The sequence below is a fragment of the Pelodiscus sinensis genome, chromosome 10 (genome assembly GCF_052426305.1).
Source record: "Pelodiscus sinensis isolate ZL-2025 chromosome 10, ASM5242630v1, whole genome shotgun sequence".
NCBI classification, from domain to species: Eukaryota; Metazoa; Chordata; order Testudines; family Trionychidae; genus Pelodiscus; species Pelodiscus sinensis.
In genome coordinates this window covers 46,353,977-46,369,026 of record NC_143061.1, presented here as the reverse complement: position 1 = coordinate 46,369,026, position 15,050 = coordinate 46,353,977, and the positions used below count along the sequence as shown (strand labels likewise).

At 50.3% G+C, this 15,050-nt stretch overlaps 1 protein-coding gene across 2 annotated transcripts; it reads left to right on the top strand.

The window, feature by feature from the left end:
• Nucleotides 1-1,128: 1,128 nt before the first annotated feature.
• On the top strand, nucleotides 1,129-5,957 carry LOC102454036 (enhancer of split m7 protein-like). Of its 2 annotated transcripts, none has more exons than XM_006116262.5 (4): nucleotides 1,129-1,302; nucleotides 1,872-1,967; nucleotides 2,078-2,156; nucleotides 2,855-3,601. In XM_006116262.5, exons 1-4 carry the CDS (start codon nucleotides 1,240-1,242, stop codon nucleotides 3,283-3,285), a joined length of 669 nt encoding a protein of 222 aa, XP_006116324.2. In that variant the 5' UTR covers nucleotides 1,129-1,239; the 3' UTR covers nucleotides 3,286-3,601. The 2 variants fall into 2 exon arrangements, with proteins under 2 accessions (XP_006116324.2, XP_089637004.1); XM_089780878.1 differs by lacking the exon at nucleotides 2,855-3,601 and adding an exon at nucleotides 3,627-5,957 and having other exon boundaries at nucleotides 1,135-1,302.
• The last annotated feature ends 9,093 nt before the right edge of the window (nucleotides 5,958-15,050 follow it).

The window sequence follows — 15,050 nt, the reverse complement described above, 5'->3', positions numbered from 1 at the left end:
GGTATGAGACCCCCCTTGGGGGCACCTGGTGGTGAGTGACATCATTCTGTAATTGGGTAGTTGGAGGAGGGTATGGGAAGACCTTACAGTGGAAGGGAGAGAGGGCTTTAGTTCTTCTGAAACTGCCCAAGTCTTTCCTGTCTGCTGAAATAAAGTGATAGATTCATTCAACACCTATTTAAAAGAGAGATAATCTATCAGATTTGACAGGGTACAAGCAAATCCTGCTTATTAGCAAAACAATCAGAAATGAAGAGCTTGTCTATGAAAAACGATTAAAATATACAAAAGGTAAAATATAAACATGCAGTGAGGAGAGAGTTCCTTGTAGAGCTGCTTTTGCATTGGCATTTTTGAGGATAAACCCACACACACACACATTTTCAATAGCGTAGTCAGCAAAGACGTCTTTATGAAAAAATCCTGTGTCATTTAATGGGCATGAACCCCAAATACTTCTTTAGAAAAGCAATAAAGGTCTATAGATAGTTGAAATATGAAATTCTGTAAGGTGATTTAAAAATAGAAAGTTTTTTTTGTTCTATAAACTTTTTAGTGTATTGTATACATCCAGGTTATAGTTCTATTAAATCCTATTTCTTTGCCTTTAGGTAATGGTGCCTTGTTATGTTATTTGTAGGAGACATAAAATAAACACCAAATCACATTTTTTCTAACATTTGAGACTGTTTCAAAGCCTCCATTTGGATTTAAAGCAGGAGGGGTTCATATCTTGCAAGTAAGAAGTGGAATCAAGTCAATATGATAATAAAATGAATGATTAAAAAAGTCAAGAAACTAAGAAATTCTCCCAGGTGTAACTCAACCGGTGACAGCCTATTGTTGGTCCCTGGGAATCTGTAAGTTGAGCAAAGAGCCATGTGATCTGCTTAGTGCTCCCACTTTGTGCCCTTTCTTCTTAACAAAAGCTTTCTTAAAAGCAAAACTTTGTAGGCTGGACATCTGTCACTGTTTGGGGAGGGGGGCAAGTTGGCCATTGAAAAGAAGCAGTGACCTGTCAGCCTTGATTGATGGCCAACAAGCCTCTGGTCTCCAGCCCTTCATGTGGGAAAAAGGTCCAGCCAAGGAATGCCTTTATTCACATGCAAATTCTGGGTTATAAATACTGGCAGTCTACAGAGGAGAGGCAAGAGAAGCAAAGAGCCCATCTGCCTGCTGCCCACATACTTTCTTTCCCGCTTGCTCTCCAGCATTTAGGGGAAGACAAGCTGGATTATAATGACTGCCACAGCTATGGCCAGCAATGTGCAGAAACTTTCGAGCACCAAAGAGGAAAGGAAGGTAGGTAATTTCACAAACAGATTTACATCTACCCCGATATGTGCAGGGTACGGATAATCCCCATAAGTGTATTATTTAGTCAACACTTCCTGCAGATGGTGCTTCACAACTGTGAAAATGAGAGAGAAAAATAATTCCTTTAATAATAAAGGAGTTTACAGGGTGTTTTTCACATGTGGGGCTTCATTTTCCTTTCATTTTATGCTGGCTTTGCATTGGTGTATTTATGCTGCCTTCATATGACTTATTTCTAATGTACCAATTTAAGGAGAGCAGACTCAAGCTTAATACGTGTAAGAAATAGCTAAGCTGGCAGTGTGATAATGAGATTAGAGTATACAGTATCTCCTACTTCATACCATGCCACCCTTGGGTTCTGTAAAACCACATGCAACATGTGGATCTTAAGGATTAAAATTGAGGGGCCAAAGCTTCCCCCAACACTGTCTACAATGCTAGGAGTTCTGCCAATGAGTGTAGTGGGAGCAGATTCAAGCCCTGGCAATGGCATAGTGATAAAACCCCTGATATTCCACCTCTTAAATCCTATTTTTCTATCTTCTTTTCAGTTAAGAAAGCCTCTGATTGAGCGAAAGCGAAGGGAAAGGATTAACAACTGCTTGGACCAACTGAAGGAAGCAGTCGTTGGTGCATTTTGTCTGGATGTAAGTGTTGGTTTCTCAAATCCCCTCCCCCTGTCATTTTCCTAAAAACTAAGGCCAGCATCATACAGGAACATTTCTTCTTTACTGACCTACTTACTTTTTAAAAATAGCAATCTAAACTTGAAAAAGCAGATATCCTTGAAATGACAGTAAAGCATCTCCAGAATATCCAGAACAACAAGATCATGGGTGAGTTTCTTGTGTTTGCATTTTTCTTTCATTCCCTGCATCTTTCTGATGTGGAATTTGTTTCCTGCAGTGGATGGGGGAGGAGGGGGAGGGAAGGGGACATTTTCCCATTAAGTAACGGTTTTTGAAAAATCTTTTATCAAACCTGATGACTCTTAGATCTATTACACAGAAATATATTCTAGTTTCTATTCCTTGCCACTAGAGGGGGATCTAAAGCTATGCCTTTCAGTAGAAAGGTTTCATTTTAGCCTTGTGTCACAATTTATAAGAGAAATGAAATCAGAATTGTGATACTCTCCTGACTGGAATGAAATTGCTACAACCTTTGTATTTCTGGATTTTACTTTTTCAGACATAATGATCCTTATGGAAAAGCCCTAAAGAATTGATTAGGGATTAAATCAATAGTGTTTTATAGCAATTTAATCTAAAACCTAAAAAATTCAAGAGAGTTATATTCTTTCTCTATAATTTTTAAGCCATCCTATAGAATCCAGACTAGATTGCTAACCCTGTTATGGAATCATACAGCATGGTTTCAAGCCCTATCTGTTATAATTCTCATTTAAATTCTATAGGACTTTTTCAGTAGAGGCAATATATTATGAACTTGTGAAATGCTTGGTTAGTCAAACACAATGTGCTGATAGACCAGTGCTCTTAAATTATTTGAATTATCTCCTGTTCTAATGCAGCAGATTCCAAAGTGGGTCTCGAAGCTCAGCAGAGGTACAGCACTGGATATATTCAGTGTATGCATGAGGTTCACAACCTTCTCTTGACCTGTGAATGGATGGACAAGACTCTTGGGGCACGTTTATTAAACCATCTCCTGAAATCCTTGCCCAGATCCAGCGAGGATACCTGCAAAGCAGCCTTAAGGTCATCGCCTCTTGCTCACCAGTCCCACCCAGTGCAGAAAGTCCCTATCTGCAAGGGGAACAGCTCAGGGTCAAGTCCATCTAGGGACCAATTCTATCCTATGGAGGAAAAACAGGCTTCATTTCAACTCCAACCACCATCTCTCTTTAGTCAGCTTGATGTGTCACCTCCCAGCCCAATCCTGCAGCCACATTTTTCACATAACTCTGGTATGGGGTCATTAGATATGTGGAGACCATGGTAAAACATATTTAAAATTTCACTTATAATCTTAGACACTGCTATATGTATCTTATAGATATGTCTCTTTAAAACACTTGTGGAGCAAATCTGTTCCGGTAGGTGTACTACAGACCAGGGTACTTCAAGCCGAAGCGAACCTATACTCAGCCTGCATTATAGAAGGCTGCTATTATTTTGTATTTATTTAATACATATAAATTATTGTATAGAACCCTCTCTTGGACTTTTAGTGTGCATTAATTATATGACTTTCTTATTTTCTTATGTTATTAAAAGAATTAACATCTAATTAATAAAAACAGAACTGAAGATTGATCATCTTCTGCATTTTTGTTTCTGCAGATGTTTCTTTCAGATCCTACTTAAGATACTGAGATCATGTAATTGAAGTAAAGAGGACAGGCTAAACCCATTAGTCCAGTGCAGTGGAAGTAACAGAAAAGAGAATTAGCTCTAGCCTTCTGGAAATGCTACATTCATTCAAAGACATTGGTTTTCAAATCTTTAATATTAATATAAATTTTAATTAGCATTCTCTATATTGCATGTTAAAACTAGGCTACAACGTGCCCACTTGAAGAGACCTGGTGTTTTATAAAGAGCAAAGTAGATAGTTGCTTCCATTTATTAACAAAAATATGTTGTTTTGTGCTTTGGATCTACATACTTTTTAAAAATATTTAAATAATGATTTGAAAGTTCAACATTGAAGTTTCCCAGTATACTTTTCACTCTCTCCACTGGGCATGCACAAATTGTCCATTTTTGTGAGGTTGTTCCTAAGTAAAATCAGTAACAAACTGATTGTTCATTTATTAGTTTTTGTTGTGCTTTTTGTTTTAAGAAAAAAGTAGCAAGCTGCACACACATGGAAATTCAAAGAATTAAATGAATCTTAAACAAGATTATGAAAAGGTCTCATCAATCTTGACAACTTCTTTAGGTTATTCTAGTGAGTGAATTCCAGAACGGATATAAAGACCAGAAGGTAAAATTGCCTCCAAATCTTATCAATAAGTCTGGGAAGAATCAGCTAAACTTGTAGACCACATTTGGTCACAGTTTTTCAAGTCAAAGCCAGTTAAAACTTCTTTATAGTTAAAAGAGCAAGAGATATCTTAAAGAAACACTCTGCATACTAATTAATGACACCCCCTCCCCAACAGGGGACTAATTATGCAGACTGATCTGTTTGATGATGTGTTCAAAGAGTGAAACTCATCACCTTGGATTTTAGCATCTCTGTGAAGCTCTCCCCTTTTATCCAGTCTTTTAAGAGGGCATTAGAAATGGTAGCACAGGGATGGCAGGAGTAACAAGTGACCTACATGAAAAGAGGGCCCTTTATAGGATACAGGCACAATGCTGAAACTGTGCTTTCTGAAGCAACTCCTTTAGACACATTGAATTGTACAAATCTATCACTGGCCTTAATTTCTTCCTAAATTCATGACTTGTCATTGTATCTCCATTCTGGAACAGGCTTTCCAGAGGAAAGATAACCTCACTAATGGCTAGGAATATAGATAACATGGCCCAGTCAAGCTCTTACTGAAATTAATTGGAAAGATTCCTTTTGAGTAGAATGAAATTGGATCAGGTCCATTCATCTACCAGAGACATTATCAAAATAATATTCACACTAGCGATGAAAATTCCTCACTATTATTATTACTAACACCACCACAAATTATTAGAAGTGAAAGAATATTAAGTACCCATACAGCTTATTGTTTACACTTGTGCATTTGAGTTTGGACAGAGGCCCCCATAGAATCATAGAACCATAGAGCTGAAAGAGACCTCAGGTCATCAAGTCCAGCCCTGCACTAGGCAGGACCAATCCCAACTAGATCAACCCAGCCAGGACTCTGTCAAGCTGAGACTTAAACACCTCTAGGGATGGAGACTCCACTACTTCCCTAGGTAACCCATTCCAGTGCTTCACCACTCTCCTAGTGAAATAGTTTTTCCTAATATCCAACCTGGACCTCTCCCACCACAACTTGAGACCATTGCTCCTTGTTCTGCCATCCCTCACTACTGAGATCAGCCTTTCTCCATCCTCTTTGGAACCTCCCTTCAGGAAGTTGAAGGCAGCTTCTAATCAAGATCCACTACTCATATCCCATCCTGCATCAAGATCCATTACTGCAGACCTTTAGGCTATGTCTACACTATGGGATCCAGGGAACACAGGCAATTTGCATACCTTTTTCCAATAAATCCTTGTAATATAGACATAGCCTTAGTATCAAGTCAGAGATGCTCCATGTCATGTAGGAGTCCATGCTAGGAGATGCCTACATAGTATCAGGGACAAAGCTGGTCAGTTTCCTTTTTGTCTCTAGTTACTTTCACCTTCTGTTATGGTAGTTTGTGTTTACACCATCACAGGGAGATGTTTAAGTAAATATATTATTTAAACTGAATAGTCTATTATCATGAAAATATTTATAAAAGGCTTAGATACTCTGGGTATGGCACACACTGGGCAGTGCTGAGGGATAGCTGTTCCTGGCCCCCACCCTTTCTGCCAAAGACCCTGCCTCATCTTGGAGCACAGAATCCGCCTCCCCCTCCCCCCCCCCACACACAACTTGTTGTTGTCTCCCCTTAGAAACCAGAAATGCTCCTCTTTCCCAAAACAAAAAAACAGGACTATGTAGCACTTTAAAGACTAACAAGATGGTTTATTAGGTGATGAGCTTTCGTGGGTCAGACCCACTTCCTCAGATCTGAGGAAGAGGGTCTGGCCCACGAAAGCTCATCACCTAATAAACCATCTTGTTAGTCTTTAAAGTGCTATATAGTCCTGTTTTTTTTGTTTCAGCTACCCCAGACTAACACGGCTACTTTTCTATCACCTCTTTCCCAGTGCAATTAATTCTTGCCCCCTAACAGAAAGAACCTCCCAAATCCTTCATCCTCACACCCTGTAGCCCATTGTGGGGGCTCATGGAGGGGTTCTTCCCCCTCTGGGTCAGTGGGCAGCCCCTCCTCCCACGTCCACAGCTTCTCTGTGAGTCCTAGGCCCAAGGCCAATGGTCCAGTCAGGCCAGCACTTGGGGCCCAAGCCTTAACTCAGGTTGGAACAGCAAACAATAGAAAGTCTTTAGCCCAGCCTCTGGGCACGGTAGCCAGTAATTAAGCAATCTCTGGCCCAGCTTAGGTGCTGGGTGGGGCAGCAGGTAACTAAGCAGTCTCTGGCCCAGCCTTGGTGCTGAGCAGGGCAGCAGGCAAAGCTACCAGACAGGTAAGCTCTGGCAAGGGGGAAGATCTCCTGGTTCAGGAGGAGGTCAGGCAACTCTCCTGAGATGAGATTGAGGAGGAGGCTGTCATCCCCTAGGTGGGTGGGTGGGGGCCCAGGCCCTCCCTATTCCACCGCGCTCCAGGCCAGGGCCTTAACCCCAGCAGAGCTGGGCCAGCAGGGATCCGTACTATTGCACACTGGCCTCTAGGGGTATGTCTACACTACAGCGCTAATTCGAACTTAGTTCAAATTAGTTAATTCGAACTAAGCTAATTCGAACTAACGGATCCAGACTAGTTCGAATTAGCGTTTTGCTAATTCGAACTAGCATGTCCACATTAAGTGGACCCTGAACTGGGATTAGGCTGGCCGGAAGCAGTGCTGGCAGGGCATCAGATGAGGACTTAGAGCGTGGAGCTGCTGTCTCAGGCTGGCTGAGGGCTGTGCTTAAAGGCTTGGATTGCCCGGAGTACCCACACTGGGCACATCGCAGCACTCGGCCATCAGACCAGCTGCACTTGCCGCAGGCTACCATCTGGGGAGAGGGGGTAATTGGGGGGCTGCAGGAGAGGTTCCACCCCCAGAAGCCCACAGAGCCAGCCCAGTCCTCCCCATCAGGGGCTCATACCCCATTCCTCCCTCACCTCCTTCCACTTACCCCTCCCTAGCCCCCCTTCCTGATGTACAAAATAAAGGACAATTGTGTTCAAAAATAGAATCTCTCTTCATTGAACAAAACTGGGGGAGACTGGGAAAAGGAGGTGGGAGCAGGGAGGGCTACTAAAATGATCAGAGGTTGGGAACAGGTCCCATATGAAGAGAGGCTAAAGAGACTGGGACTTTTCAGCTTAGAAAAGAGGAGATGGAGGGGGGATATGATAGAGGTCTATAAAAGCATGAGTGGGGTGGAGAGGGTGCATACAGAAAAGTTCTTCATGAGTTCCCATAAAGAAGGACTAGAGGACACCAAAGGAAAGGAATGGGTAGCAGGCTTCAAACTAGTAAAAGAAAGTTGTTCTTCACAAAGCAAAGAGTCAACCTGTGGAACTCCTTGCTGCAGGAGGCTGTGAAGGCTACAACTAGAACAGAGTTTAAAGAGAAGTGAGATCAAGTCATGGAGGTTGGGTCCATGGAGTGGTATTAGCCAGGGGGTAGGAGTGGTGTCCCTGCCCAAAGTTCGTGGAAGGCTGGAGAGGGATGGCACGAGACAAATGGCTTGGTCACTGTCTTCGGTCCATCTCCTCCAGGGTCCCTAGGGTTGGCCGCTGTCGGCAGACAGGCTACTGGGCTAGATGGACCTTTGGTCTGACCCAGGACGGCCATTGTAAGCTCAGGGCTCAGGGTCGGGGGTCTCCGTGGACCCCCTTGATTTTCATGCACACCTGCCGCGCATGGCAGGGACGATCTGGGGCCGAGGGGGATGCTCTAGGGGCGGGGTGGGAGGATGCGCGGGGGGACCAGCAGGGAGGGTCCAGGGCCCACTCCAGGCAGAGCCGGGGGAGAGACCCAGCTCCACATATTGGTGGAGCAGAGCCCCCGGCTCTGTAACTCGCCAGCACTTCCGGGTTCAGGGGTGCAGGGCCCCCTTAGGCACAGGGCCCAATTCGGCCAAATCGGCTGAATCAGCTTAAGGCCGGCCCTACTTGCGTCTGCCTACAGGGCCCTGGACTGGGACCCAGTGGAGCGGGAGGGCCCAGGTCCCCCTACCTCTCCCACACACACCCTGCCCAAACAGCTCCCTAGCCTTTGGAGGGCTTACCTGGTGACTTGGCCTCAAAGCTGTAAATACCCCGATAATGGGACCTGTAATTGTGACTGGGCCATAGAGCCATAAATACCCTGATAGAGGGACACATACTCTTGACTAGGCCTTAGAGCTGTATATACCCAGTTAAAGGGGCACTAGTTAAAACTGAACCTGCGGCTCATTTTGGCTCTAGGGAAAGGGGGTTTACAACAGATGTTGGGGACGTCCCCTACTTTCAAGGGGGTGTACCTTTCAACAAGCACTTTAAAGACTAACAAAAGATGTAGATGGTGAGTAGATAGTTCAAGTACTTACAGGAGTCTGTTAAGAACCATTAGCACCTCCATTGTTTGTTTGGTCAAGTTATTAAAAGGTGGAAGATAGTGTGGGAGCCATCCAGTATCCCTATTTAGAAATGGGATGATTGGGATTTAGTTGGGGTTGGTCCTGCTTTGGGCAGCGAGCTGGACTCTGATGACCTCCTGAGGTCTCTTCCAGCCCTGATTCTAGGGTTCTATGAATAGATGCCTTTTGGAGCCTGCTACAATTTATGAATGTGGCAATTTGGCTTTGATGGGAATGTCTTTGTGGGGGAAGGGAGAATTAAACATGTGAATGTTTCCTGGGCAGGGAGCAGTATTGGAGGGGGCATACACTGGAAGAAGGATGGACTGTGTTCTGCAGTCCGCAGGTTCTTGCTCTAGGGGTCTGTAGTGGGGTATATTTGAAACACTTCTAAAATCCCTTCCCCCCAGCCTTGTGGGAGAGATGACTAGGCCTGGGGATCAACTGAGTCCAGGGGACAAATAATGAAAAAACAGGGTCAGGGGGTGCGGGTCACAGGGTCAAAACAAGGGAACCGGATGGAGACACCAAGCAGAGAACCCCGGACAGCGCCCACTGCTCCTCAAAGCTGTCGATGGAGCCAGTGGATGCCGCTCAGAGGAACTCTGCTCAGATGGGTGAAGCCAGGGAGGAACAGAAATAGGCTCCACAGTCACAGAGAATCCCCTCGTCCAGCATCCTCCTCCTGGTGGTGTAAATGGCGGCTTTTGCCAGGGCCAGGAGGAGGTTGACGAGGAGTTCTTGCGACTTTGTGGGGCCATAGATAGGGTGTGCATAAATAAAAAGGTGAGGGGGAAAAGTGCAGCCAGAACCTCAGTGAGGGTATGTCTACACTACCCTCCTAGTTCGAACTAGCGGGGTAATGTAGGCATACTGCACTTGCAAATGAAGCCCGGGATTTGAATTTCCCGGGCTTCATTTGCATAAGCGGGGAGCCGCCATTTTTAAAACCCCGCTGGTTCGAACCCCGTGCAGCGCGGCTACACGGGGCTTGAACTAGGTAGTTCGGACTAGGTTCCTATTCCGAACTACCGGTACACCTCGTTCCATGTTCATGGTGCTGTGAAGTATCTGGGGGCTCAGAGGGAGGGATGGCTCCGACACCCACCCCTAAAGACTGGAGGAGGGTATCTTCCCCTTCAGTAGGTGGGGTGGAACGTCGGGCTCGTTTGCGGCGCCTCCCCATGGCAACCTCCCAGTCCTCAGAAGAGGAAAGTTGGGCCCGATTAGAGTAAGAGCCAGGGTGCAAAGGCAGCGGTGGGAGGGCGAGGGAAGACGGGGGCTGGGCAAGGGGAAACCTCCCCCTGAGGTAGGCCCTGTCCGAGTCCCGTCTCTGACCCCGCCACCCTCGCCTCCGCAGGCCTGGCCTTGCCACTTTTGGTGGTGGCAGCGGCTGGTGGATGCACGGTTGGAGGAGGGGCCACCAGCGATGGTAAGGCCGGTGCCCTCCCGGGCATTGGGGGTCCCGAGTGCATCTCCGAGCCGGGCCAGAGGGCAGTCCCTTCGGATGTGTCCTGTCACCCGACAGAGAAAACACCAGGCCTCCCCCAAGGTGTAATATACCCGGTACTGGGCCCCTTGATAGGGCACCAGAAATTACCCTTCTAGGGCTCCTCCACCACGCCCCGCCGGCAGGAGTTGGATTTACACCTGCCGGTGGAAGGAAAGAACATGGTGGAGGGTAGGGTCCTTGCAGCGCAAAGGAAGGGGACTAAAGACTGACAAGGGCTTCCCCAGGGGGGAGAGGAAGGGTAATAGGACGGCATTGGGAAGGAAGGGAGGAACGGAGGAAAAAAAAAAAAAACACCCATATGCCCAGGTCCTCCAAAGGCTCGAGTGGGACATGGACTCCCCCCACCACCAAACCCTTCTCCACTGCTTCCTGGGTGGCGGCTTCCGATGCCAGGAAGAATACCACCTTCCCGAACATCTTGGAGGCCGCCACCACATGTGCCAATACCCGCACATAGGTCTTCACGTGGGACGAGGCCAACACCAGGAGGCAGACCCCATGCCTCCCGGTCAGGGCGGGGATGGTATTCTGGTAAGCAGCTTTGGTGGATCGGGAGGCAGCAGGCAGAGGGGTAGTGGCTACCTGGGCGTACCCCAGGGGGGCCAGGACACAGTCACCCCCAGAGCTGGTGGAAGGAACAGGGGACAGGAAAGAGGGGAAGCCACGGCCGAAGCCGTGACGGGGGGTTAGCCTTTGCCACAGGAGGTTTTGCTTTCTGGGCAGGGTTCTTGCCCTTCTTGGTCGTCTGGCCTTTCCTGCCCTTCAGGGAGGCTTTCTTGGTGGTGACACCGGTGGCAGAAGGTGCCGCGGCAGGAGCGGTCGGGGTTCTGGAATCCCCACCCATGTCCACCACCTCCACTGCATGAGCAGGTGGCCCAGCAGCCTCAGAGGGCTCAGAGTTCATAGAGGCAGTGAGGGGGGGTGGGCAAGGGGTGGCAGGGTCATCACATGACTGCCCCTCCCTTATGTTCATGGATGGAGGGGCAGGGGGAGACAGGAACAATTAGGGGAGACCAATAGTGCCAAGGGGTGGAGCAAGGAGTAGGGAAGGAGGAAGAGGGAGGGAGAGAAAGGCTCACCAGTCCCCCCGCTACGCTAGAAGCAGGGTGAGAGGGCAGCAACACACATAGGAGGAAGAGGGGGGTAAAGGAACAAGGAGTACAGCTCCCAGCACAGGATGGTAAGAGCGGCTCCTCCGGCTGCACTGGGACTGTGAGAGGGTCAATTATTTGAAAGACATGTGGGAAGTGAAGTGGTGCGTGGGAGGAGGGTAACTAAAGGAGAGTGGGAGGCTCAGGCGCCAAACAAGATGACCGAGGGGGGCATGGGCACATGAGTAGAGGAGAGGGGAATGCAGGCTGTGAGGAGGGGTCTGCTCAAGAAAGCAGGGGGGCAGCAAGACACTGCTGGGGGGGGGGGGGAAGGAAACTAGTGTGCGTGCCCACAGGCGCCTAAGTGGCAGGCTCACTGCATCTGCTGCAGGGCCCAATAGAGCAAGGGAGGGGCGGGGAGGCAAGCAGTGAGGCCAAGGATGGAGATTGCCCCTGCAGCACCTGCGGCTGGGGAGGGAGCAGCAACAGTGATGCAGGAGAGACAGCAGGGAACAGAGGGAGCCACCCCGTGGCCCCAGGACCCCACAAACTTTGTACCAGCTGCCACCTAGTGACCCAGATGGCAGGAGGCCCTTCACAAACACTCCCCCCTCCCCCCACAAACTTGGAGGGGAAGGAAGAACCCCAGGAGCTGCTGTAAAGCAGCCCCCTTACCTCTTTCACTCCAGAGGGAGTAGCAGCTGCAGGAACGGTGAAGTCCAGGCCTGCAGCATTGAAGAAAGCTGCCAGGCAGCCCTCAAAAAAGATGGAAAGGGGGGGGGTCCCACTTCCCCCTCCAGAGTGAGGGCAGCAAAGGCCCCCCTATCCACCCTCACACCCCTAGCAGCTCCAAGAAGGGGAGGCGTGCAGGGGAGGAAAAAGCACAAGCCCAGACCAGCAGCCTGCTGTGCTCAGTGGAAGAGTGGTTCCTCTCTCCACCTCAAAGTGGCTGATTTTCCAGAAAAACTGGCCAGTCTGGACACAGCCCAGGTGAAAGAGCTTGGTACTATTTGGCATCCAGGAGGTGGGCGGGCGTTAGCCCACCCACATCTAAAAGACCACCCCCCATCCTGTGGGGAGAGTCCACAGAAACTGGAAAAGCCAACTAATTACGGGGGACAAATAATGAAAAAACAGGTACAGGTGTGAGGGTCAAAGGGTTAAAATGAGGGAACCGGATGGGGATACCGAGCAGAGAACCCTGGACAGCGCCCACTGCCCCCCGAAGGTCTCGAGAGAGCCAGTGGACGCTGCCCATTAGAACTCTGCCCGGATACGTGAGCGGATGCAGGAACGGAAATAGGCCCCACAGTCGCAGGCCCCTCCCCCAGCCAACCTCCTCTCCCTGGTTTTATAGATTGCCCATTTGGCCATCGCTAGGAGGAGGTTGACCAGGAGGTCAACTTTGTGGGGCCACGGATGGGATGTGCGTAAATTAACAAGTGGGGGGAAAAGTGCAGCCAGAACCGGAAGAGGAGGTTCTGGAGGAGCCGAAAGAGGGGTTGTAGCCTGGCGCACTCAATGTAGATGTGCGCCAACGTCTCCCTCACGCCACAGAAGAGGCACGTGTCGGGGGTGGGGTTGAACTGCGCCAAGTACACGCCCGTGCTCACCGCGCCATGCAGGATTCTCCAGCAGATGTCTCTGGTGGGCCGTGGAAACAAGGTCAAATAGAGGCTGGCCCACCGGGGCTCCCCACCCTCCATTGGTGGTAGGAGGTCCCGCCACTTGGTGTCTGGGCGGGACACGAGGGTGGGGAAGTGGAGCGTGTGAAGCATGAGCATGTACAGGTGACTCTTTGGCACGGTTCAGAAGGGGACCGGCTGCATCGCGTGCAGCCGGCTAAGATGACGAGGGGGAGGCAGTCGGGAAGGTACACAGGGCTTGGGGCCGATGGAGAGTTCGGGAGGGCTGGGGGTGAGGGGTGGGCGGGGTGCACCCTCTCGCAGGACCTTTTCGAGGTAAACCTGAGCAGTGGGCAGCAAAGCGTCCTTCACCTCCTGAAGTACGCGCCGGGGAGTACGTAGGGTGGAGAGCCCCATGCACTGGGCGAGCACCCGAGGATCCACCCAGTCTCCCCGGCGGTAGTCCAGGAGGTCTCCGACTCTGGTGGTTTCTGCCAGGACCAACCTCCGGCGCGCCGAGGGAGACTCCGCCACCTGCACACGTAGATGGAGGTTGTGTAGCAGGGGCTCCGCGAGGAGGTCTGCTCCCAAGGTGGCTCCCAAGGACCTGGTTGCCGCAAGCAGCTTCCAGGTGCGGAGGAGGTCCTGGTAGAAGGCCGGCAGCCCGGAGAGGTCTTGCGGAAGACCTCTCAAATAAAAGAGCTGCCAGTCATATCGGAGCCCTCGGAAGCGGCGAAGGAAGGCGTGCGCAAATGTGCTCCAGAGCTGGCCTGACAGCGGACAGCCTTGACGTACTCCCCGCCCAAAGCTGACCGGTGCGGTCAGGGTCCAGTTGAGCTTGACCAAGCACTCTGCGGAGGCATACAGCACCTGGAGAAACCCCACAAAATGGGGCCCGAAGCCGAAGGCCCGCAGGGTACCCAGGAGGTACCCGTGGTCCATCTGGTCGAACGCCTTCTCCTGATCCAAGGACAGGAGGGCGAACGACAGACCGTCCCTACACCCGAGCTCTAAGAGATCCCGGACCAGAAAGAGGTTGTCGAAGATGGTTCGGCCCGGGACGGTGTAGGTCTGGTCTGGATAAACCACGTCCGCCAGCACAGATTTTAGCCTTAGGGAGATGGCTTTGGGAAAGATTTTATAGTCCGTGCTGAGGAGCGAGACGGGACGCCAGTTCCTCAGATCGCGGAGGTCCCCCTTCTTGGGCAGCAAGGCAAGCACGGCTCGCCTGCACGATAAAGGGAGGACCCCGCTCTCCAAGGACTCGGCCCAGACCTTGGTAAGGTCCGGGCCGAGGACATCTCAGAACACGCGGTAGAACTCCACGGTCAGCCCGTCCATGCCCGGGGATTTATTGGTGGGCATGAAACGGAGGGCTTCCGAGAACACGGCCAGGGAGAAAGGCAGCTCTAGCTGGTCCCGGTCGCCCGCGCTGACCGTCGGGAGTTCGTTCCAGAGAACCCTGCGGGCGTCGGCGTCGGTCGGATCCGGGGAGAAGAGAGAGGCGTAGAAGGCACGAGCCCTCTCGCGCATCTCCACCGGATCCGTGAGGGGGGTGCCGTCCTCCGCCAGAAGGCAGACGATGTGTCTTTTAGCCCCCCTCTTTTTTTCCAGGGCATAGAAGAAGCGGGAACCTCGATCCATTTCCCGAAGGAGATGGATACGAGAACGAACAAAGGCACCCCGGGCTCAAAGGTCCTTGAGGGCCCGGAGTTCCCCCCGCTTCTCCCGGTACGCTCCGCAGAGGGGTGGATCCTTGGAGCCGGTGGCAAGCCGCCTCTCTAGCTCTAAAACCTCCCACTCCAACTGCTCTATGGCCGCATCCCTCCGCTGGCTGGCCCCCCGGGTGTAGTCCCAGCAGAAGAGCCGCGTGCGCACCTTCCCCACATCCCACCACTGCCGTGCCGAGGGAAAGGCGCACTGCCACCCGCGCCAGGCCAGCCAGAACTCCCGGAAGGACGCTACGAAGCCCACATCCTCCAGCAGGCTGTTATTGAAATGCCAGTAGGCCAGCCCCAGCCTCTCCGAAGAAAGAGATGCCTTCACAGCCACTAAATGGTGGTCCGAGAACGGGGCCGGCCTAATGCCAGAGGAGTGGGCCCGGAAGAGATGATTGCGAGACAGATAAATGCAGTCCAACCGGGATTGGAAAGACTGATGACCCACCACCTGGACGTAGGTAAAAACCGTTT

Excerpts from the sequence above, each read along its gene's own strand:
- LOC102454036 (XM_006116262.5), top strand. The coding sequence starts at position 1,240 with ATGACTGCCACAGCTATGGCCAGCAATGTGCAGAAACTTTCGAGCACC. Across the intron at positions 1,968-2,077 it reads TTGGTGCATTTTGTCTGGAT|CAATCTAAACTTGAAAAAGC; the intron begins GTAAGTGTTGGT and ends TTTTAAAAATAG. Across the intron at positions 2,157-2,854 it reads CCAGAACAACAAGATCATGG|CAGATTCCAAAGTGGGTCTC; the intron begins GTGAGTTTCTTG and ends GTTCTAATGCAG.